This window comes from Oculina patagonica, chromosome 7 (genome assembly GCF_052425735.1).
Source record: "Oculina patagonica isolate OP01 chromosome 7, crgOcupat, whole genome shotgun sequence".
NCBI lineage: Eukaryota > Metazoa > Cnidaria > Anthozoa > Scleractinia > Oculinidae > Oculina > Oculina patagonica.
Genome location: NC_135764.1, coordinates 1574351 through 1599366, shown reverse-complemented (window position 1 = coordinate 1599366; position 25016 = coordinate 1574351). Strand labels below are relative to the sequence as shown.

At 37.9% G+C, this 25016-nt stretch overlaps 1 protein-coding gene and 1 long non-coding RNA gene across 3 annotated transcripts in view; one reads left to right on the top strand and one right to left on the bottom strand.

Moving 5' to 3' along the window:
• The first annotated feature begins 2355 nt into the window (after positions 1–2355).
• LOC144661318 (uncharacterized) overlaps positions 2356–25016 on the top strand; it is a 67269-nt gene continuing 44608 nt past the window's right edge. The window contains exons 1-13 of one of the 2 annotated variants that reach the window (XM_078522042.1): positions 2356–2576; positions 4935–5066; positions 10208–10242; positions 14823–14861; positions 15259–15312; positions 16024–16167; positions 16674–16745; positions 17275–17319; positions 18662–18715; positions 19034–19087; positions 19523–19576; positions 20012–20065; positions 21043–21096. In XM_078522042.1, coding sequence (XP_078378168.1) covers positions 2474–2576; positions 4935–5066; positions 10208–10242; positions 14823–14861; positions 15259–15312; positions 16024–16167; positions 16674–16745; positions 17275–17319; positions 18662–18715; positions 19034–19087; positions 19523–19576; positions 20012–20065; positions 21043–21096 — 894 coding nt within the window. In that variant the 5' untranslated portion in view covers positions 2356–2473. Of the gene's footprint in view, positions 2577–4934; positions 5067–10207; positions 10243–12686; positions 12707–14445; positions 14475–14822; positions 14862–15258; positions 15313–16023; positions 16168–16673; positions 16746–17274; positions 17320–18661; positions 18716–19033; positions 19088–19522; positions 19577–20011; positions 20066–21042; positions 21097–25016 lie in introns of those variants that run through there. The other variant, XM_078522043.1, reaches the window with a different exon arrangement.
• On the bottom strand, positions 12605–14947 carry LOC144661341 (uncharacterized). The gene is made up of 3 exons (XR_013572259.1): positions 14912–14947; positions 14424–14526; positions 12605–12748 (listed from the first exon to the last, which is right to left on the bottom strand). It is a non-coding gene; the product is annotated as an uncharacterized LOC144661341 (long non-coding RNA).

The following is a 25016-nucleotide window of genomic DNA, read 5'->3' as shown; positions in this document are numbered from 1 at the left end:
CGGCACTTACACCTTACGGCACTTACACCTTACGGCACAAACTTCAGCTCTCAATGTGTTTTGCTTGCAGCCATTGCGGCTGCAGCAAAACACAAAAATGTTGTCATAGTAATGGGGTAGTTGTATTGATTTAGGTGCGGTGACCTAATGGTCAGTGTGCAAGACTCTGAATCAAGTTGTTCAGGTGTGAGCCAAGAACAGTGTCATTACATGTATGTGGGGGGAGTGGGGAGGTTAAACCTGTGATGCAATTGTACTTCCATCTCATCCAGGTTGCTTAATCCTACTTAAACCAAGATATGCTTTGGCCTGATGGGCAAGTAGGCTTGCATGCAGACTTTGCCTTTTTGCATCAAGGGAGCAATTTTGAAGCACATTTATGGGAATTAACCCCTTATGAAAGGAGAAAACTGTCTCCAATAGGGTGTCTGTTTATTTAGGGTGGTACTCGGAGCTGGCTTGTTTACAGTCACATTAAGTTGACACAAGATTAGTCCCAAAATTGAACTCTCAATTACATACACATACTGCAGATGCACAATGTACTGCCAGTGATATTCTCTAGAAAGAGCCACTGTCATATTGCATATGATACCATATTTTCTTGAGTAGACGCCAGACCCCGACTCAATGCGGGCTTCATTTAAATGCCGGTTCAAAACTGGAAACGTTTGTTCAAGGTCCCAGTGTTTGTTCGAGGTCCAGGTGTTCCCGTTTATGAACTTTAAACTTTATACCCTTAACATTATTTACTTGTTCCCATCTTGTGATAAAAATAACTAAAACAAAATCACGGGGCCAAGAGGAAAACAAATGGGTGAAATGAATAAGAAAAACTACTTCTACCCAGTTTTGCTGCTACTTGTGGGCCAGTTTCATAACATTATCAGTAAATAGAGTGAAGGACTCTATACAGCATTCAAATGGTTTTCTTATTTTAAGAAACAGGAATACTGAATGCTGGCTGAAGCTGGATGTCTGAAGTGTTATTACCCATTAAAACACTTAGTTTTAAAAAGGTTTATTACCTGTATTGTATACGTAGTCAAGGAAGGTAAAACTGTATAAAACTCAAGAAACTAAATCCATTGATCACCTGCACCATCTTGTTGACTTTAATTTTTCTGTATAAATTTTACATTATTTGATGTTTATAAAGCTTTTTTCGGAATAAACAGCTGAGATAGATTTTATGCCCATGGCGTGTATGATAGATTACAAGAATGAAAACAACAGTTAAGATCATTTCAATCCTTCGCAAACGGCAATAGCAACCTACATGTATTTGCAGCTCTATTAATTCAAACATTGCAGACATTTTATCCTAACTATTCAATTACGTTGTTCTCATCATACCATGTATTCAAACGTACGTAGTCCATGAATCGCCGTTAATTACGTTCCTCTTCGTTCTTCGAGGCTTCTTCGATCGATGCTTCGTTGTAGGCATACAGCGCCAAAACCTCATGCATACAAACATTGCCCTTTAGACCGACGGAAAACGGCTTTAAATTCTCATCATAAGAAACGATACCGCTAAATTGCAATGTCTCTTCGTTGCGGCTCTCTTCGGTTTCGCCACCGGGCAAACTAGACGAAGAATTTGTCGAAGAAATATCTTTTATAACCCTGTTAATTCTCAGTATATTCTCTCTTGGAACACTCGAAGCTCGAAGCGACGATGCACATATGACGTCACGAACCAACCCATGCGTAAATCCGCTATTCAGTACAGTCGCTGGCTCACTTTGGACGTCCGAGTAATGGCGGACGGGTTTTCCACGATTTTCGGCAAGCTATTTCAAGGCTTATATCGCTCGCAACGTTCTAAATTCTAGGGCGCTAGTTAAATTTAGCCTTATTGAACAAATTGACTTAAGAAAAAGACGAAAAGAAAAACAAAAATTTTGGTCATAGTAGCACTTTAAAGTTTACACCATAGCGCTTTAGGGGTTTAGGGTCTTAGGGGTTTAGGGGTTTAGCGGACGACAGCCCCAACAAACCATCACAATAGTGCATTCTGCACTAAAAAACGGCTTTTTTCGTTAATATAATAATTTCCATTATAGATCAATTATCTCCTTCAATCATTTACATTTTTTAATCCGGCTCTTTACTTCTAAAAAAAACTGAAACTCGACGCCAATGTCGGACCAATGAATAGGAATCAAGAATGAAGAAGGAAAAAAAAATTCGTCGTTAGTGTAAACTGTAGGTCTTTCATTCAAAGTCGAACAGCTCAGTGAAAGCGTTACCTTATGACGATCTTGGTGTCTAGAAATTTCTAAAACCGCATCCGTAAGAAAAGCTTTATTCATTGGTCGAACAAAGGACATTCGATATAGCTTCCCATCAGAACTGTCTTTGCACGCGCAGAACGCAGTATTATGGCCGCTCTCAAGGCTGTACTGAATTTAGGTCTTGTCGCTTGTGTGTAGTGCTGTGAGCATTTTGCACAGTGTTTGACCTATCTATGCAGCCTTCAAGCATGGCCCTTTCCCGCACAATCTTTGTTTTGCCTTTGTTATTGATGTTTACGAGTCACGCTCTGGCACAACCCGGTGGCGGCGGAGGGAGTAAGTACACTGCAAGTTATTTAACAATCGTCAATTCATTGTCTAAAGCGTCGACTAGATCTTTCGATTTAGCTCATTTCTTCTTTGTATTACGCTCTTTTGTGCAAGTATAGAACACCTACATTTGATGTAATCTTTTCTCAGAGATTTCTGTAACTGAATGCTCGTTCGATTTTGCAGCTTACACCCCAAATGGGGTTGGGGAATGTCTCAGTTATGCGCTGAGCAGAGGTTAAGTTTGCAAGAGTCGTGGGATTTCTAGTTCCAAATCTGGTCATTATACTCAGTTCAAGGTGTCAAGAATACTGTGCGTAAAAATGAAAATCTTTAGTAAGTTTACAGATTATCAGTCCAATTACAAGCGCTGAAACCTTTCATTTTAAAACGCCAAACATCTAGCGGGTTTTCACACGCGATATCCAACATGGGCCAACATAACAAATAGGTGATTACGGTTTCTGCGCACGGTTTCTGGGGAAGCAAAGTAAGTAAGTAAGTAAGTAGGACTTTATTTAACGAGGGTGACACCTGACAGTAATCAAACTGATAAACTTGTGGCCCTCACAAAAATATAACAATTACGGAAATATAACAATGTTAAAAACTTTAAAAATAGATTGAGATAAAACTATGTACAACATTAAATACAATAAGACAATTAAGAATTAAAATTACATGAATGATTGCGTATGGATTTGATTATTTAAAATTTGTTTAAAAAGAGAACGCTTAAAAAAATGAAAACTTGGGCTCCGTTTTAAGTCCGCGCTAAGCGAGTTCCATTCTTTGATTGTCCTTACACTAAACGTCTTGCCGCCTTCAGTATTCCTCATATATCGAGGGCAACTTAAGTTAAGATGACAGAAACGAGTTGATCTTTTATGGGTATCAGAGCTTCAAAGCTTCGTCTCTTCGTATCAAAGTTTCGTCTCGAAACTAATCGTCGATAGGCGAATAACAACATTTGGAAGGACTTCTAATGAAGAATTATTTTTCATCTTTTTTGCACATGAGGGAGCATTCGTGACTACAACAATAGTTCTTTGTGACTTGTCAGCGCTTTACCATTTACACGGTCTATCACGGATTGTAAAAAAACCCCGCTAGATTTCTTAATCAGATGACTTTTTTTACTAGAAATATCAACGCTAAAATAGTTTCAAGTTCTGAGTGCTTCAAACAGGAGCAGTTTTCTTGGGTTTTTATTATTTTTGAAGGATATGTGAGACATTCCAGAAATGCTTTCCGATCTGGGTTGCTGTCACGCCATATAGCGTGACAACACAAGAGATCATTCATCGCTCGAAAATTGGCAACGAAGGAAACAAATGCTTCTTCAGTATCCGTCTTAGAAATAAACATGTAAGTTTATTTATAGTTTTTATCGTTCAGTTTTGGAGAACAGAGAAAGTAAAGTAATTGGCTATTTTAATTGTTTTTAAACAACAAATGTGTATGTAATTTTTGCGCATGCTTGACTTTTTAATTCGCGCCGCGCCGAGGAAAGTGCGACTTTTTATCGGTCACCAGGGAAAGAATGTTTTTGTTCAATATTGTAAGGACCCAGGTAAGATTTTGTTGTGAGAAAGTAACTCGCATTTTTCATAATTACTGCGTTTATGGTAACCCTCTTAGAAGTAAACCACAAATCAGAGAAGACAGCGTCAAAATTTTAATCCCCGAAAAAGTTTTAAACGAAGCTGTAATTATAAATGACATTTCTATTTTGTAGGCAACCAGTTCACTTAAGTTTTAAACATTTGTCATCTAGACACTACAATATTGAGAAAACAACTTAAGAGCTATATGGGATTAGCATGTACACTGCAGGTTGTAGTGTAGTAAGGACAGTCAAATTATGTGCTAATAGTATACAGACAAGGCATTCATCTTTTAATTCTAGAATCGAATAATGTAAGTCAATTTAAGTAAAAGTTAGAACTAGTTTATTAAAAAAAGTACTCAGTCTGCACGGTCTGAACAGTCTGCAGTCTGCACAGTCTGCATTTTGGGGTGACTGCAGCCGAGCCCTGTGAAATGATTTAAAGCCCCTAAGGGGACCTTATTTCCTTTCAGGAGCTTTTGAAGAGGGGGGGGGGGGTGGCTGAATAGAGAGGAGGACCTATTTCTAACCATATATTAGTTAGACTACGTATAAAAGAAATGAAGTTCCCACACACTGAATGCCATTCTTCTGCCACACAAGAATGCAACAGCATCAGGGATTTCGTCAGACAGGAGCAAACTTTGGTCGGTCCATGTCCGATGACTGACTATTATTTGCAGCCCTGCATGACCTTGTGACGCTGATTAAGCTGTTAGTTGTTAACAATTAAACCATGTTTTACTTTGTTTCAGCACCCGGTATCTGTCCAGACTTTGGACCTCCAGCTGAATGCCCAGACGAAGTAGATAACTTTTGTCAAGAGGACACGAACTGCCCTGAAGGCTTGAAATGCTGTAACACTGGCTGTGAATTGGATTGTGTTCGTAAGTTCATACACACATCTTATTAACCACGATCAAGGGCTGTACAGGGGATATATCGCCCATGGTCTTGACAATATGGACCAAGACCAGCAAGGTCCATGTGGAGAAGACCGAGGGCCAATATTCTTCCACTGGAAAAAATTATAGACAAAAAAATAAAACATTCACTGTAAACTAGTGAAGATTTTATCAGTAAACAGCAAAATATCCTCCTGTACTGAAGATGTAGCCTGTGAATACAGCCGCCTCTCATTTGCTCGCTCTTTGTTGCGGGAGCGTATGAGAGGTGGCTGTATTCGCAGGCTACCGAAGATGAAATTTGGGATGGCAAACTGATACTCCTACACCAAACTTCTCCCGGCTATTCACAACTCCCCCATGGACAAACACCAGATCCTCTTTCCTGGTCCCCTTTTTATGGTTCCTTAATGCCATCCCCAACACAGTACAAGTCCTCAACTTTCAAACCCCTTTCACAGGAGTCTTCGTAACATATATGTAACTTAAAGTTATTCTTATAGACAATCCCAGACAGTGTTCTTAGGAATGCCGGTCTCTAAGAATCAGACAATTTCTCAATTTCACGGCAAGAGGATGGAACTTCGATTTCTTTCATACTTTTATGTTAGATAGGCTAGGGTATAACTTAAATCACTGTATAGTTCTTTCGATTGAATATCCTTTTATTTTAAAGAAAAATGCAAATAACAAAAATCCGTTAAAATCGTCATTTGAGGCGCTAAATTATTCATGATTTTTTCACGAGTTTGAGAGCCTCGCGTGCAAAAACAAATCACTCTACCGTCTTTTAAACACTCAAACCATAGTTAGCAATCTCTAAACATCTACTGAAATGATTTTGGGAAATATTGCGTTGTTCTTTGTAGACAAAATAATTTTATTTCGAAGGCATACCATTCACTGCCGTAAAAGTACTTGGTAAATAAAATTAATTTTCACCATGTGCGAAACCTTCAAATCGTTTAAGCTTCTGGTGATTGAATGTTAGAAGAATGGTGTATAAATCCCTGTAAAAATTTCTCCGGGCAAATGATTAAAAGCGACGTGAGATCTTTTCGAATTCGGTTAAATATGCAAATATTTGACCTTCCGCGGTCAACTTTGAAGTTACGGGTCAGAAATAATTTTTGTTCCGTGTTCCAAGTCCTAACCCATTTAAGACCAAATTAAGCATATGAAAAAAATATGTCATTTTCTAACCTTTATCTGCTGTAAAAGGTAGGTTCGAAGGCCATTTTAGCATGATTACGGCTCTTATCATTCGTCGCATCTGAGCTTCGTTTTCCTTCCGCGGTCAACTTTGAAGTTACGGGTCAGACATGAATGACATGAATATTTCAATCCGTGCACAAGTCTTAACCCATTTTGGGTCAAAATAATCACACACAAAAACATTATGAAATATTCTAACCTTAATCTCCTGTTAAAAAGCAGGTCCGAAGGCCTTTTAAGCACGATTCCGGCTCTAAGCATCCGTAGTAATTTGAGCTTCGTTTGTGTAAGTATGTCATATTTAGTGGTCGAAATCCAATCTGTGATCAACTTTCGGCGCTTCTCGTCACCACTGCATTTTCTTCGACGGCATACGCCGATTGTTATTATTGCCTCGTTAATAGTACACAAAAAAATAACATCTGATCGCTAAACGGCATGATGTCGCTTACAGTCCCATCTTGCAATGGGCCGTCTGTTCGTCACGCAATACTGTGTCATGGACATTTTTTTAGGGGGTGGTAGGCGGGTGTGGGAAAGGTTGAATATGCGGAAATGCTTGATTTAATACTTTATGACAAGTACGTACTCGAGCCAGCAACAACAACAACAACAACAACAAGTACAGTGATATCTTTTGGCAGACAAGATAAAGCACACGTACTGTCAGTTGATAAGCGTTTGGTACAGTGTAATGCAATGCAACTGTTCGCGAATTCGGTTGCTCGCGCGGGGTTGGTTGTAATACCGGGGGTGGAAGGAGGATATAAATCTTTACTAAACAAGTAGAGTTTTTAAGTAGTTATTCCCTTTTTTACTGTAGAACCGAAAACGAAGAGAAAAACTCGCGTCTATGTTTTATTTTTATTTATTTTTTTTTGGGGGGGGGGGGTGAGGGGGTGGGGGCCGGGGGGTTCTTGGTGGGTTGGTTAGCAAAGTTTTATTTTTTTTTTTTTTTTCTCAAAGATACCTAACCAAATATCGCATGTCCTGTATAAATAAACTAAATAAATAAATAAACTAAATTAATACTGGGACTTGTGACTGCTGATGTCCTTCTCACACGACAGTAGAGGAGCGATTTCAGTGTGACGCTTTCGATCTTTAGAATCAAAACCGCAAACTCCACGAACAAGGGCCTTAAAAGAACAACAACCTTCCATTTCCAGTGAAATAAACTGAACTTTGAAAAAATTGTTCACGCGCAGCCTTTAAGCAAACAGACGGTGCCAATAACTAGCACGACCAAGGTTTTGTTTACTTAGGAAGCCACTAAATTAAATTTGGCGATTTTTTCACACGCCGAATTGCCATAGCAATTTGCTGATCCTTTTTAGCAAAGAGTTTTAGCACTGAGTTTTTTTAACATGTTTTAATTTCGTTTAAACTTCAAATTAGTTATTGTTGAATTTAGACATCATGAATTCGACAGTATGTTCAAAACGGCACCCCAAGAAAGTACTTTGTTACAGGTTGACGAATGACCACCCGAAGCCACAGGTCACCCAGATTTACCGTAGGGCGAAAAGAAATTGCGATGCAATGTTTTTATTAAGTTGCCACTCGATCACGAAAAAAAAATCAAAACTTATCGTTACTTCTATCATTAACCATTTATACAGGACATGCGATATTTGGTTAGGTATCTTTGTAAAAAAAAAAAATAAAACTTTGCTAACCAACCAACCAAGAACCCCCCGGCTCCCACTCCCTCACCCCCCAAAAAACATAGACGCGAGCCCGGTTTTCTCTTCGTTTTCGGTTTTACAGTAAAAAAGGGAATAACTACTTAAAAACTCTACTTGTTTAGTAAAGATTTATATCCTCCTTCCACTCCCGGTATTACAACCAACCCCGCGCGAGCAACCGAATTCGCGAACAGTTGCATTGCATTACACTGTACCAAACGCTTATCAACTGACAGTACGTGTGCTTTGTCTTGTCTGCCAAAAGATATCACTGTACTTGTTGTTGTTGTTGTTGTTGTTGCTGGCTCGAGTACGTACTTGTCATAAAGTATTAAATCAAGCATTTCCGCATATTCAACCTTTCCCACACCCGCCTACCACCCCCTAAAAAAATGTCCATGACACAGTATTGCGTGACGAACAGACGGCCCATTGCAAGATGGGACTGTAAGCTACTGTAAGCGCCGACATCATGCCGTTTAGCGATCAGATGTTATTTTTTTGTGTACTATTAACGAGGCAATAATAACAATCGGTGTATGCCATCGAAGAAGATGCAGTGGTGACAAGAAGCGCCGAAAGTTGATCACAGATTGGATTTCGACCACTAAATATGACATACTTACACAAACGAAGCTCAAATTACTACGGATGCTTAGAGCCGGAATCGTACTTAAAAGGCCTTCGGACCTGCTTTTTACAGCAGATTAAGGTTAGAATATTTCATAATGTTTTTGTGTGTGATTATTTTGACCCAAAATGGGTTAAGACTTGTGCACGGATTGAAATATTCATGTCATTCATGTCTGACCCGTAACTTCAAAGTTGACCGCGGAAGGAAAACGAAGCTCAGATGCGACGAATGATAAGAGCCGTAATCATGCTAAAATGGCCTTCGAACCTACCTTTTACAGCAGATAAAGGTTAGAAAATGACATATTTTTTTCATATGCTTAATTTGGTCTTAAATGGGTTAGGACTTGGAACACGGAACAAAAATTATTTCTGACCCGTAACTTCAAAGTTGACCGCGGAAGGTCAAATATTTGCATATTTAACCGAATTCGAAAAGATCTCACGTCGCTTTTAATCATTTGCCCGGAGAAATTTTTACAGGGATTTATACACCATTCTTCTAACATTCAACCACCAGAAGCTTAAACGATTTGAAGGTTTCGCACATGGTGAAAATTAATTTTATTTACCAAGTACTTTTACGGCAGTGAATTGTATGCCTTCGAAATAAAATTATTTTGTCTACAAAGAACAACGTAATATTTCCCAAAATCATTTCAGTAGATGTTTAAAGATTGCTAACTATGGTTTGAGTGTTTAAAAGACGGTAGAGTGATTTGTTTTTGCACGCGAGGCTCTCAAACTCGTGCAAAAGTCATGAATAATTTAGCGCCTCAAATGACGATTTTAACGGATTTTTGTTATTTGCATTTTTCTTTAAAATAAAAGGATATTCAATCGAAAGAACTATACAGTGATTTAAGTTATACCCTAGCCTATCTAACATAAAAGTATGAAAGAAATCGAAGTTCCATCCTCTTGCCACAAAATGTTGGATTCTAAGCGACCGGCATTCTTAGGAGGCTGTCTCAGTTCTCCCCCCCCCCCCCTCCCTCACTTGGAATGTTGAAAATTGGTGGTATTTGGTCTGTTGCGTCAGCAAAATTGGCTATTTTTCAAAATAATTATGGGGGGTGAGAAATCTTCAAGAGAGGACGTGCCTAGCTACATCTGCAAGATGTTTACGTCATGGTTTTGGAAAAGTCATTCACTGCAGTGAAGTGAGCGATCCTGAAAAAAAAATTGTCTTTAAACCATGAGTTGATACTAATATGAGAGCATACAGTGTGTATTATGTAATTGAAGGGCTTGGTGGGAAATGGGCGTTAGTGTTTTTTCCCCTCAAAATGAACATTGCCAAATGACTCAAGTCCTGGTTTTATTGATGCTCGCTTTTGCTTCGTTCTGAGAAATAACATATATATGCAAAAAACTTGGTTTCTGCAGTCTGTGTTTCTTTGTTGTATTATAAAACAAAGAAACTCCTGAAGATGCTGGCTGGACAAACCAAGTTTTTTGCATAATTATGTTATTTCTGAAAAACAAAAAAAAAAACAGGACAATGTTTCAAATTTTTGTTGTTTTGGCGATGTTTGTTTTCCACTGAGTCATTCAATTAATATGTTTCATTGTCTCTTTCTACAGAACCTGATGAGCCTAAAGAGCCACCACCTCAAAGGGTAAGTTGTAATTTTAATGACTACATCTCATGGAGATAATATGTGAGCCAGTAAGGAATGCGAGCCATGCGAGCCAGAAATCCCAAATCCTAATAAAAGGCCAACTGCAAGCTACATGTACCTAAACTAACTGTAGGCTAACCTGCAGAGTACTATTTAGGCTAACTGGAGTGCTATGTAGGCTAACCAATGTGCTATTTAGGCTAACGGAAATGGCTTGCATGGCTCGCTGGCTTGCAGATTATCCGGACCCCATCTCATGCATACAGTATTCAACAACAATGTTCTGAACTAATTTAACTACAAATTTTACAAAATTTAGGGTTTTTTGCTACGGTGAAATCTGCGAAAATAACAAATATAATGAAATTTACGAATTTTTGTAACTTTCGTAAAATTCATCAAGACCAAAATGTCTTTGAGTTCTTGACCAAAGGTGAAGTTTGACAGAACTGACAACAATAATACTGAGAATGATGTTGATTTTGATTTTTCTGGCTATTTAATACAAAACCTGAATCTGTTATTGTTCAATTGACACATTGGTTGTATTACCTTGGAGCAATCAAGTGCTGATCATTCCTTTAGAATGCATTCATCAAGATAAATACAGTTAAACTGCTCTTAACTCATCGCCAATAGATGAGTGCGGGGATGGTGCCTGAGTCTATGTGGGAGCCGCCAGCAAGCGTGTATGGTAACCATGACAACCCAGTGAGCGGCAACCACCAGGCACCTACACCCTAAGAGAAAAAACTCAGTGGAAGGCAAAACTAAATACCTGCCAATACTTTAACCTATGGGAAAGAAAGTGTGGGAACGAAAAGGCAGTACTTGCTCAAAAGGCAACACAAGTAAAATGGCTTGACCTCCATGGGAAAGCTGCAAATTAACTTGCTGAAGGAACTTACGAAAAATCGTGATTCCTCATCACATTCTATAACAACAATGTCTCCAATGTGTCCGTGGACGGACATACTGATTATACCTAATTGAAGAAACATTGACTCCGTAAAATGCATAAACCATGAACGATATGACCTATTGGTATCCTGAGTGGACAGCCTTGTTAAGCTTAGTAATATTTTTTTTATCAATAATCGAGATATTTTCTTTCTTTGAGTCTTTAGAGCAAGATTTATGCAATCTGCCATGTTTATTCTGTCGAAGACAATGGTTATTTTTCCCATTTTCCGGTAAAGATTTGTGTCGTGTTGTTCATGGTTTATACTTTTTATGGGTCAGCGTTTTTTCAATCAGGTATACATGGTTAAGAACAATGGCTATACCACCAAGGGAGTATGAAGGGTAAGAGAAGTAATAACCCATTCATAAATGCCTTACTTCAATGCTGCTTTGTACCCCCCCCCCCCCTCTTCCCTCCGGTTAGGCAGGAAAACAAGGAGGAGCACGTGCACCAGTCCCACAGTGCCAAGCGAACCGTGTATTGCCAATCTCACAACCCCAGGCGTACCGCGCACAACCAAGGAACGACATCTGGGTAGGAGGGAGATTTCAAAGAAAATATCTAGGTCATCTAGCAACTTCAGACGCACATACTTATCTCTAACTCAGCCTCTCAAGCCATACCTAACCTATTTAGGACTAGGGATAGTAAAGAATGGGAGAAGGCATTTCTTGGGAAATTGTTAACACTTTTTTTATTCCCCCTATGATGTTTAAGGGTTTTTTTCACCAACTGATGATCTTGATCACCTTTTTCCGGCAATTTGGTGGTTAAATGTTTTGCACTTATGCAGCTGGATAGGTTACTTTACCGCTACATCCTATTTAGAAGGAGTAGCATTGGTTTTTTCGTCGGATATTGTGCTCGGAAGAGAAATTTAATGCTGGCCCGGTGAACGCGATTACATGGCAAATTTTCAGCCCGGCTAACCGAGATCTCGGTATCGTGATACCGGGATCTCGGCTAGCCGGGCTGGCCCAGTTGTCATGTAATCGCGAAGTTGATTTTTGTTGCGTTTAACAGACGTGCCGAGATCTCGGCAAACCAAGCCAGCCCGGCTAACCGGGCCAGCCCGGCTCATGTAATCAGGCCCTTACTCTGAGGGAAACAAACATTCGTGAGAAAAGCAAACTGCTCACGCGTGATCGCGCGTGGAGAAATGGCAGCTGCTGATCAAAACGGCATGCTCAAGGTTATATCGCCAAGATGGCGGCCTCGCGACCTGGCGACCTGGCGACCGATTTCTGTTTTCAGTTGGATTTAATGCAGACCAGTTTGGTGGCAATAGTGGTTCTCCGTGGATTTTCAACAGCTCTTTAAATACTTTAATTGACAACCTGTTTCTATTTTTGCGAAGAATGTACAACAATGGATTCCTTTAGTTCAACGCGCCTCGAAGCAACATACACATGACATTGGACAAGACATTCTATGAGAAGGACAGCTAATTCGTCAAAGGAAACATAAAGTCTTCACAAATAAGCATCCAAGTGACATGTATGTAGCATTTTTTTTTCCTGCTTCCATTCTTTGTTGTACCTAAGAGTTGGATTAAGAGAACTTGTGAAGAAAATCTTCTGCTGCTGTATTTAAGCTTACATCGATGTCTCGACATAAGCATATTACATAGCTCTGTAAATGTCCCGAAAAATGCCTGGGGTGCCTTTAACTAGCAAAAATTTAAATCGTTACCGATAAAAGGATGCTTAGTTAGCTATTTCGTACTGATTTTGTTTTCATTTGTGACAAATTAATGGCTTTTGAAATTAGGTGAATTTTGATGAAATTGCCAGAAATCGCTAAGTCACGTGTATACAAAAGCTTAGCAAGAAAAAAATATTGAAGTCCCCAAACATTTTTTGACTTTTTTGTTAAGTTTAATGATGGCTTTCATCACGCACGTAAAATAATGTATATAACTTGTTGCTCATTGTAGATATTTGTCATTAATTAAAGGCTATTTCCAGCAGTGCAAAATGTGTACGTACCTTACTAAAGACCGAGTCAGGAGACAAATTTAAATTGGGTGGTTGAAATGAAACATTGTACTTTGAGTTTTATAACCATAGAATATGCTCCAGTGAATTTCATTTTCAGGAGTCTTTTTCTCTTGTAGAGATGGTCATTCAAATTCAGCTAATCAAATATGCATAAATTAGTCCCATAACTTGGAGGGAATAAAATATTTTAACCTAATGTTATGTCACAATTAAACACTCATCATGTCCAACATTTGTGCCAAGTTTGAGCAAAATCGGTGATTTGAGATGTATCAACACCCGGCCTGCCTGGCTTTCTTATGGACACACACTTAAGACCAGGGCAAATGGAAACGAGAGTTGCCAAAAGTTTAACGTTCACTCTCATTTGGCTGCCATTTCTCTCACTACTGGAAGTTAGCATGTAAAAATGTGGTTAAAATTATGCAAAAATTTCACAACATGTACATCCCAAATTTCACCTTGCATTTCACAAATGTGCGGAAAAAAAAACCGATGTTATTTTCAGTGTGAAAATCTTATGAAATTGGTGCTCCCTTGCACATGGTAATTCACATAGAATGTAAACTTATTAGTTTTCATAAAAAAGGTGTGTTTGATGAAGTGGGCCCCAGATAATAAATATGGAAATATGTTAACAGCAGAAAAATTTGTATGGTTGTGAATTTGTTGAGACCACTGATGTGATGGTAGTTTGAAATGTTGAAAGATTAATAAGATTTGTATTGATAAAAGTTGCTAGATGGCAGGCCTTTAATCCAGTAACTTTGTTTCCAAACTTGAATGTTTAATTTTTACCATTAAATCTCACACTTAAATGCTACAGGTCTCAAAATTGGCATCCTTCTAATTTAACTAAAGGGGTTCATTACAGTAACACTTAAGCCTGGCCAAACAAGGATGAGAGTTGATGAGAGTTCAAACTCTAGCTCTCGTTTGGCATGGAACTCTCAATTGTCATGCACTCTCATCGACTCTCATGTGCTCTCCTCGACTTTGAATGTGTTTAAATTTTTCAGGAGAGTCAATAAGTGTTTTCTCTCGTTTGGCCCGAGTTGATGATAGTTGATGAGAGTTGACGTAAACTCTTATGAGAGCCAACTCTCACGAAATCTCATCCTTGTTTGGCCCGCGCTTTTCATTTATACAAATTTGTAATGGTAAGCACTGGCAAGAAAAAGAAACAATAGCTTTACACAATAAACGTTTCTCACATTTTTGTTCTTTTTCTTACAGCTGACCAGCCACCACCACCTCCACAAAGGGTAGTTATTGCTGAGTTGCTTTCCTAACGATGTAAACGCCAGATAAAGAAATCTTAATAAAAGAAAAAATCATCAGATCTAATTTTTTTAAAATTCTTCGACCTATATAAGTTCTTATGTAAAGTTTCATATTATTAATATATATGTTGTGGTTTATATCTTTTAAACCAGCTCAGTTTGATTTTGATTTTTTTTATTGTCTCATCTTCATTAAAATAATGTGAAACAGGAAAATAAAAATCAAACCAGTTTGAAAAATTTCAAACCAAAGATAAATTTGAACCACATTGTTCTACAAGCTTACATCTAAACGGATTTATGTTTTTTTTTTCTCTTTTTGTCCTACAGATCGGGCCACCAGGTGATCCCGGACCAAAGGGTGAAAAGGTATTTTGCATAACCGTAAGATTTAAGGAGGCTTTATATTGCAAGCTTACCTGTACAAGAACAACAAGTCTTTTCCTGCCTTCGTTTAACCGCAGGCTCACAATTGTTCAGCAGCTATATGGAGTAGAATTTTATATGGTACTTTGTGTAAGACTACTTACAGTGTCATTAAAATGTGCAAGGATAATCCTTCATGCAAGTGGTGCAAGTGCAGAATTTGAAGTGTTCGAAGAGCAACTGTGTCCTAATTTACCTTTTTTTTTGTAATAAAAGAACGTTGTTGAGTTGGCTATATGTCACATGTCACAATGATTTGTTTTAGTGGAAATAATTTATGGTTTCGATGACTTTTTATTTTACCCTTACATTAAGCTTAATAATTCTAGTCTTTTTTTAGGGAGACCAGGGGCCAGCAGGTGAAGATGGACCAATTGGGCTCAGAGGAGACCCGGTAGGTTTGTAAAATGCCTGATATTCGTTATGAAAACTGTCTACGTTTAAAAACTTCCAGAACTCTCTCTCTTGTAGAACAGTATATATAGAACCGTACTCACTGAAATGTGACCCATAGGAACATTCTGTTAACGTTCATGAAGCTTATTTGTTTAAGAAAGATACGTTATGTAAGTTAAATAAAGGTCCCTATATGAAATACCGGTATTAAACTAATTTGTATATTTTATAGTTTTACTATAAAATATATAGTAATATAATTAGAGTAAATTCTAGAACATAATAGTGTGAGTAAACAAGAGTGAAATGTTAATCTCAAAGCGAGCTGTGTAATTTTAAGGAAGTGAAGTCTTGAAACTTGAGTCGTCGAATAAACCAGTTTGTTACTGTTACAAGTGATCTTGGAACAACTGACCTGCTGTACAACGAGACTCGTAACAGCCTTCTTCCATGATAGTTTAGTACTGTGTTCTTGTGCAAGACACTTTAAAATACTCTCATAGTGCCTCTCTTCGACAGGGTGTATAAATGGGTACTGTTGAATTTATGCTTAGCCTAGGTGGTAACCCTGTGATGGACTAGCATCCCATCCAATGGGGGGGGGGGGGGGGTAGAAATAATCCTTAAGAAATTAAAGTTCTAGGATAAGCTCCCACAGTATGAGCCACTTAGCTTGACTTAATGTCATCTCATTACTTTTCCTGGATAGGGTACTGATGGTAATGATGGTCTCAAGGGTTTACCTGGCACAGCTGGCCTGCAGGGACGTCCTGGTCCTCCAGGGCCATTCCTCGTGGTTCCTCCAGGGGGTGGACCAGATGAAGGTGGTCCTGATCCACTTTTGATTTCTGAGGTAAGTTTCTGATAGATGAAATATATTAGACTTCAAATAATGAAGGTAACATTCTTGTGGCCGACAAGCCTGTGGCTCTCAGACTCCAGCAGATTCCAGTTCAAATTAAAATTTAAAAGAGGCTGGTTTTTGAGAAAGAGGATTTAGATGGAATCAATAGACCAATTTTTTGAATTTATATCACACTGAGTAGCAGCCTGCTGTTGTTTGCAATTAAAGATGGATGCAGGACATTTAAAACATCTGTGTTTATTCTTGAAGATTATTTCTTGCCTGCTGTTATTTCGTAAATTCTGGTTTTATTCATTTTTGAATTCTAGCCTAGTAATCACTTGCAGTGTACCTTCACTGTACCTTATTACAGAGATATTCATAGGCCATTTTCTTTTCTTTGCTCCGGCATCAAATATTCATGATTAAAAAAATGAAACAGTGCAAAAATTTGATGTCTCAGCAAATTTTGTGAAGTGATCAAGTTTAATTGTTGTTTTGTTTTGTGTTTAAAGATTCGGTCACAGGATTCTAAGGGACCTGGGGCATCAAGACTTCAGACTATCAGGGGTCCCCCTGGGGAAGATGTAAGTATTGGTTTTTCATTTGTTTGAGAGTAAGATATCGTGGAAGGAGAACAAACTTTACATACACTACTAACTGGGTCAATCACGTAACAGCTCTCGCAAAGCCTCATATAAATGGCTAGCTATGTTACCCTTCAAGATGAGGACAATAAAACAAGTTACAGGAACAATGGCCCAAGCCCTTAAATCATTAGCAACGGCTACACTAGAGGACCAATAGAATTACAAGCTTAAGAGATCAGAGCTGCTACACTACTGCTCATTTTTACCACGAAGTTTAATATTAAATGTAGATGGTATAGTCATCCAGACAAACTCTCATGTAGTCAAACAAAACCTTAATTTGCACATACTTTTTGTTTTGATGTGTCTAACAAACTAAGCTGGTTATATATCCATGGCTATTATGATGGAGATTGAGTGATGATCAATATGAACAGCAATTGGTAATTTTTTAAAAATCTTGGCCATTGTCGAGATCGAGGTAGCCATCAGTAAAGGTTTGACATTTCAATTGTTTATTTTTCAGGGTTCACCTGGGAGGTCAGGACCACCTGGTACAAGGGGACCTGAGGTACGTTTAGTGTTCTTAGGTTATTTGAAAACACTTTACAATAATGGAATTTGTGTTACATTAAAATGCTTCATCCAACTTAAATTTATGAGTTTGCATCTCAGGGGGGGGGGGGTACTCAAAGTATACATGACAGGGGGTCCGACGGAACTTCATATTGCAAACCCAAAAAATACACAAGTCTGAAATTTTAGAACCAAAAAAATACCTGGCAAATGTACATTGTATTGTAGTCTTAATATTAACAGTTTTTTCGGAACACATATCACTGAAAAACAGTTCTAATGAATATTTTTCTGATCCACTGATCGCAACAAAAACCCAATACGAAAAGTTTGCTCGGAGATAAGACCCAAAGAATACGCATATTTTTTTAAGACCTAAAACAATATGTGACAGATCCCTTGACCCAAAAAAATACAGAGCGTGTTAATTTTCAACTCAAAAAATACTTTGGCCCCCCCTTCATGTATACTTTGAGTACCCCCCTGGGGTGCATGGCGTTCTTATAAATTAAACTGTCGTGTCTCAGTGTAAAATAGACAGGTGTAGTGGAACTTTGTTTCGCAGAAAGCTTTGTTGTAAATTAGCAATTCCTTAGGATCCCCCTGTTAGTAGGAGTTTTGCTCGCAGGTGCAGTAAGACTGCGTTCAAGACCACTAGGTTGTAAGCTGTTGGCCATGTTGAAAACTGTACAATGTTTTCTTCTTGGAAGTTTTGTATGTTCTCTAAAACTGAACCGTTTTGCTAACCTTTGAACCTGCAGCATACAGAACATACTGCATTAGCAATGCTAAAATAAGACTGTGAGCTCAATGTTTCTATTGGCTGAAAGGCAGAGTCAACTGTCAAAGGTAATAGCCAGAAACTGGGGGCCAGCATTTAAGCACAACCACAACTGGCTGTTGTATTAAACATGGAATATTGATAAATTAATCTAATTTATTTATGGCTATATATATTTATCTAAACAGCCATGTGCTTGCTTTGAGGGGTTCTATAAGGTGCCTATATTCAAGCTTATCAGATTGTTGCAAGCTGGAATTTTTTCAGGCACCAGCGCTTCAATAGAATGTAGGGTTAAGGTATCCATCCATGCAGATCAACTATAGAGTGTGTTCGTGGTGGCCATGTTGGAGGAGTGAAACAATTAAAAGATATTTGCATAAAAATGACTTATCAGTTCCCAAAGGAAAATCATTATATTGTTTCACTCCTCCAATATGGCCGCCATGAACACACTCTCTACCTTGTAAACTAGAAACATCCCAGAAGGTGTACGTACAGTAACCTAACACTTAACTTAGTCAGCTCTGTTTAACATATTTTTCTTTCTTCTCAGGGAGATCGTGGTGAGCCTGGAGAGATGGGCCTTCGTGGGGAAAATGGTGCATCAGTAAGTCATCAGTTAAAAACAAAATCAAATTTAGCAAATCAAATTGACCCTTTAAAAATCCCTTTATTGAAAGGGATTGTACAAGGGTTCATTTGATTGGCTAGATTAAAGTTCTCTTTGTTAAAAATCTAGCCAATCAAATCATGTGTCCCAGAGACACTTGTTCCTCATGCCCCAGGCTCAGCCGGCTAAGAGGGACAAGCAGCTCTGGGGACGAGAATGAGGTACATGTAGGTGACGAATAAAAGATAGCTAATATGTACATTTTAGTGGAGTGTAATAAGTTTGTAAATTAAATTGATTGTGTTTTATTTATAGGGACAACCTGGCACTACAGGTGCACCTGGTGAAGCAGGACAGAATGGAGGCGATGTACGTGTCCATGGTTTTATATTATATTGTTGAATCAAACAAGGGAGGCCTGTGGACCAGATCAAGTGGTCAGGTGTCAAGCCCTGGCCAGGGTTGTGTTCTTAGGCAATGCTCTTGGGAAAGACACTTTTTCATAGTGCCTTTCTTCACCCAGGTGTATAATTGGGTACCAGCAAATTTAATGCTGGGTGGTAACCCTGTGATGGTCTAGCATCGCATCCAGGGGGGGGGGGGGGGGCAGAAGTAATCCTAGTAACTTAATGCTACTGAAACTGGGATATGCTCCAGCCTGATGGGCCACTTGGCTGGTATGGTTGCTTCTCTTGGGTAGTGAAAACAGTAATTATATTATTGAGATGATCCATCTTTATATAATCAGGGCTCTAAAAAACTCTATCTTATGCTGCTAACTCAAAGTGTTTTTATGGATCATAGGGTTTGCCAGGCCCAACTGGGGAGACAGGCGAGGCTGGGCCTCCTGGAGAATTGGTAACATTACTAAACTGGTAGTTTGACGTCATTTGAAAACTGCTTTTTAATAGTTCACATTTTTTTTTTGTATTCCATATTTCATATTTCACATTTCATATTTTGATCCTATTTCACATTTCACATTATTAAATAAATGTTTATTTTTTTATATTCTGTGTTCATATTTCATTTTTTAAATTTCACATTTGACATTTGACATTTTACATACCATGCATATTCTGTAAAATATCCATATTTCATATTCCACATTCCATATCCCTTAATTTTACTTCCGTCAGTATTCCATATTTTATATTCATATTCTATGTTTGATATTCCATATTGCATTCTGCATGTTACAATATGACATATAACATTCTGTATTACTATTATTATTATATAATTATTGAAATATTTAGCATATATTACATCCAAGTGTAACTATTATCACAGGGTCCACCAGGTACTCCAGGCAGACGTGGCCTTCCTGGTATCAAAGGAGATAGGGTAAGATGGACTTTAATAGTATAAAATGCAGTGCATTCTGTTTAGAGTGGTTTTCAATTGACTGTTGTAAAACCAAAACCAAACTTATCATTCTAGATGGTCAGTCGCAAATTAATGACACGGACAAATCAGTGAGCCAATCAAAACTCAAAGCAAATGCATGTAGCTGATGCGAAGCACGGGAAAGGATATGTGAGCGAGTCAAGTTGGTTTTGGGTTAACTTCTGATTGGTTGAGACTGTGGCATAAGTTTTTTTAAACCAATCAATAAGCATTGTAGTGCAAACAAATGCAAATTACTAATTTCCATACTCACATAAAAATCATTCAAACATACCTGCCATTTAAGGGCTGTCTTACATCATAAAACTTGCCTCTGTCATTGGTTAGAAACTCACAACAAATTGTTTGTTAAAATCAATGATTAAGCCAACAGTTTGCTTGCATTTTTTGTTTGAGAAATCTTTTTGAATCTGAAATGTTTAGGCTTACCATGGCCAGTTCTATAGTACTTGGCCAGTACTACAAGTACTTGGTATTAATAACAAAACTTAGTTATAGCCAACGTATGCCAGTCCCTTTGACCTTAATTATAATTTTATTGAGATTCCTCTGCACTATATATAGGCTACTGGTTCGGTATTTAGATCGGAGCAATCATGTATTTAGTTGCTTGTCTGACCTGCCCACCATCTGTGAGTTGGAATATTAATAACCAGTGACCAACAGCAATGGCTTAGGTATTTGACCTGAGCTCGACCTTGACTCAGAATTGGATTTGTATTAGAAAACGGTTTCTCTGTACGACAATAACAAGTGAGCCTCACCAAAGAAAGTTGTTAAAATTTGGGTGTGATTTTTGACATGACATGGGCAACACAAGCTACAAACATTGTTACTTACAAGGTTGCAGCTCTTTATTGACCCAAATGGGTGAAATAATGGCAGTGAATTAATGTCCAATTTATTTCCACTAGGGTCAACAAGGTCAACAAGGTGAACCTGGTGACCAAGGAGAGGCCGGTGCAACGGTAATCAACATCAAAACTTTTCATGCTGTTTTTCATTCTGCTCTTGGGCATCTTAAGTGTTGCTACCTACATGTGCATCCAGAAGAGAGGTACAATCGTGGGCAAAACTAGTCAAGACAAACGCAAGTTTAGCACAAATAGTACTTAGTATACTTACTTACTTAGGCCCATCGCTCCAGGTGGAGCATAGGCCATTGACAACACCTCGCCAGTGAGCTCGATCTTGGGCTTGTTGTACAGCTTTCCGCCAGGCGTAACCCATTATCTTGAGATCTGTGTCGCGTCGCCAGCTGTTTTTGGGTCGACCTCTCCTTCTCTTTCCCTGGGGGTTCCAAGTCAGGGACTGGCAAGTGATGTTGCTTGGTTCTTTCTGCAGGGTATGGCCCATTTTCTCTTTAGAATCTGCCTGCCTACTGGTTCTTGATCTCCTCGCTGCCACAGCTCCTCACTGCAAATTTTCTCAGGCCACAAATAGTACTCTTCATTTAATGCTACAAGTGCGAAAACCACTCAAATTTAACATCTGCTCCTTCCCTGTGTTCAATGTTGTTTTAGAAGGTTTTTTTTTTTTTTTTTTTTTTTTTTTAATTTTATTCAGCATATGACACAACAATTACAAAACATACTAAAATAACTAACAGTATCGACAATTCACATGAAGAGCGTCAACATAGTCCATTATAACCGTTAACGTACTGACAATACTACAAGACTAGAATAATTACTAACAAAAAAAATAAGTTACAATGATATACGCTGCTTACATTAAAGTTACTTACAGAAGAATAAATTACCTACAAATAACTTACGATTATTGATAAATATATGGTTAGCTTACAATAACAACTCTACAAAATACGATGATGACGAACACACTTATATATTAACTAACAGAACCGAAATTATTTACTTATAGATTATTACCATGAAAGATACAAACGCGATTACATTGCTCACAAAATTTATTATTTAATATCTAAAAAAGAAGAAAGAGGAAAAAAAAAAGACAGTTACAGTTGTCATGCTGTTCAAATAGTTCAAATAATAATGATGCCATCTACATGACTAACAAAAAAGGAAATGACATAAATTAATTTGGGATTAGTACCCATTTTTTTTTTAAATAATCTTTCTTTTTGATCTTACTTTCCGTTTCATATTTAATGGCAATTTTAGTACGAAATCCTTGAATTGTGGGTTGAATTTGGCATCTTCTGCAGTCCCATATAAGTAGTTTACCAATGATTATAAAATAGTTCAGTAAGTTGAGTAAAGGGCATGGTTTGGATAATATTCCAAATAAAATATCTTGGAGGGAAAGATGAACCTGCTGATTTGAGATTTGGTGCCAGTAACCTTGAAACTCACTCCAGAACCGTTTAACAAAGGAGCATTGATAAAGAAGGTGGTACAAGGTTTCCGGTTCTGCCTTGCAAAATGAACATAGGTCGTCTGTTTTAAAGCCTATTTTGTGTAATTTTAAATTAGTGTATAGAATAGAGTTGAGCACTTTGAATTGAAATCCTTTTACATAAGATTCAAGTACAACAGAATGTGGCAGACTAAAGATTTGTCTCAGCTGATCGATAGAAAAGTTAAAATCGTTCTGCAGTTTGTTTATGATATTAGGAAATTGTGCTATTTTGCGAACAAGAAGTGAGTAATAGTCTTTTGATTTCTTTTTTTTGACGTCAAAGATGTTATCGTCAATAAAGAAGGATGGAGGAGCTGAAGATGGACAGGAAATAATATTCTTTAAAAAGGGCGGTATAGAATGGCGAAGGCCAGCCCATTGCAAATAACTAATATTGGTTATCTTGTCTGACCAGTGGTTTAGTGCATCGTTTATATTTGAATCAAAATGTAGGTCTTGGATACGAATCACGCCCGCCTCAAAATACTTTTTGTAGAAGACTGGTCTTTTTTCAATACGAATTTCCTTATTATTCCAAATAATATTTTGCCAATCTCGTTGAGAGGCAAAGGAATCACGAAACTCCGACCACCATGAGAGCATTTCACTGTAGAACTGAGAGAAGATGTTGTAATCCTTTATATCATAGTTGCAATTTAAAAAGAAAAACCCTCCCATGGGATCCAGCAAGTGGTTTAGATATGATTTCCATGTTCCGTTGTTGTCATTAAATATGCGTTTTATCCATGCCAGCCTTAAAGACTTGATCATGCAATTTAAATCAATCATTTTTAAACCGCCTTCCTCGTATTTATTTACTGCCGAAACACGGGTGACCTTATCCGTCCCATTCCATAAAAATTTAAACAGCAGTTGATTCAGTTCTTTCACTAATTCTTTAGGTGTAGGCAGAACCGAGCAAACATAAACAAATTTTGGAATAAGAAAAGATTTGATGATTGTAACCTTGCCGTACACAGATAAACCTCTAGAGGACCAGATTTGGATAAGTTTTTTAATACTATCCAAACGTTCAATGAAATTCTTTTCTTTTAATAGTTTTGGGTCGTACGTGAAGTACACCCCCAGTGCTTTAATTGGCTGGTTAGGCCATTTAATGCCAAACGGTTGTGCTTTGTTTTCTTTTGATGAACCAATCCACATACCCTCGGTTTTTGTGTTATTGATCTTGAGGCCTGAGATATTCTTAAAAAGGTCTAATACTTGAAATAGTACTTTGGCCGAGCTAGTGTCGGCGAGCATTGCTGTTGTGTCATCTGCGTATTGTAATAGTTTTGTCTCTTCCTTGCCAATAGAGATACCCTTTATAGCTGGATTTTGACGAATGGCAATTGCTAACGTTTCTACAGCTACAATGAAAAGATAAGGAGAAAGTGGATCTCCCTGTCTAACGCCTCGCTCAAGTTTAAAAGGTTTTGAAATCATGCCGTTGTTAATTATGCAGCTTTCTATGTTTTTGTAGAACAGTTTTACCCAGCGGAGAAAGTCAGAACCAAAATTAAAAGCTTCAAGACATTTAAAAAGGAAATCCCATTCAATACTATCGAATGCCTTTTGAAAATCAATGAAAATCATTAAACCAGGGATGTTTTCTTTAACAGTCCAATCCATAATATCATAGATGGAGCGAATGGTTTCGCCGATAAAACGATCTTTAATATACCCTGTTTGATTATGATGAATGATATGAGGTAAGACATTTTTAATTCTCGAGGCTATTACTTTAGACATAATTTTTGCGTCCACGTTAACAAGAGAAATTGGGCGCCAATTTTCAACGAGAGAACGATCTTTACCTCTTTTTTCTATGAGAGTGATAAACGCTTGCTTTTGAGATTGGGACATCTCTCCTTTTTCGAAACAATCATTAACACATCTAATAAAGCAATCGCTGATTAAAGGCCAAAATTTTTTGTAGAACTCGATCGGAATTCCATCGTTCCCTGGAGTTTTGTTGTCTTGAAAAGTATCGAGAAGACGGAAACAATCCTCCGAAGAGATTTTACCTTCACATGATTTTTTTTGTTCTTCAGTTAATGTAGGAATATTTAAATCATTTAAAAAGGAATCAATTTTAAGATCAATGTCCTTAAGAATATTATGAGTCTTGTACAAGTCACAGTAGAATTGTTCTACTTCCTTTAGTATACAGAATGGATCTGTTTTGATTGCCCCGTTTATATGCAGTCTTCTTATGTGTTTCTTGACGTGATTTCTTTTTTCTAAGTTTAAGAAGTATTTTGTACTCTTCTCGCCTTGTTCATGCCATCTGGCGCGTGCACGCACAATAATTCCTTTTGTTTTCTCTTCATAAAATGATTCTAATTGTTTCTGAGCGGCATATAACAGGGTAGCATTGTCGTCACTAGGGTTGGTTTCAGCAGCTTTTTTCGCTACATTAAGTTTATTCTGGAGTTTTGTTTCTGTTTCATTTTTTTGTTTTGATCTTCTTTTGGAGTGACGGATAGCGTGGGATCTTATGTTA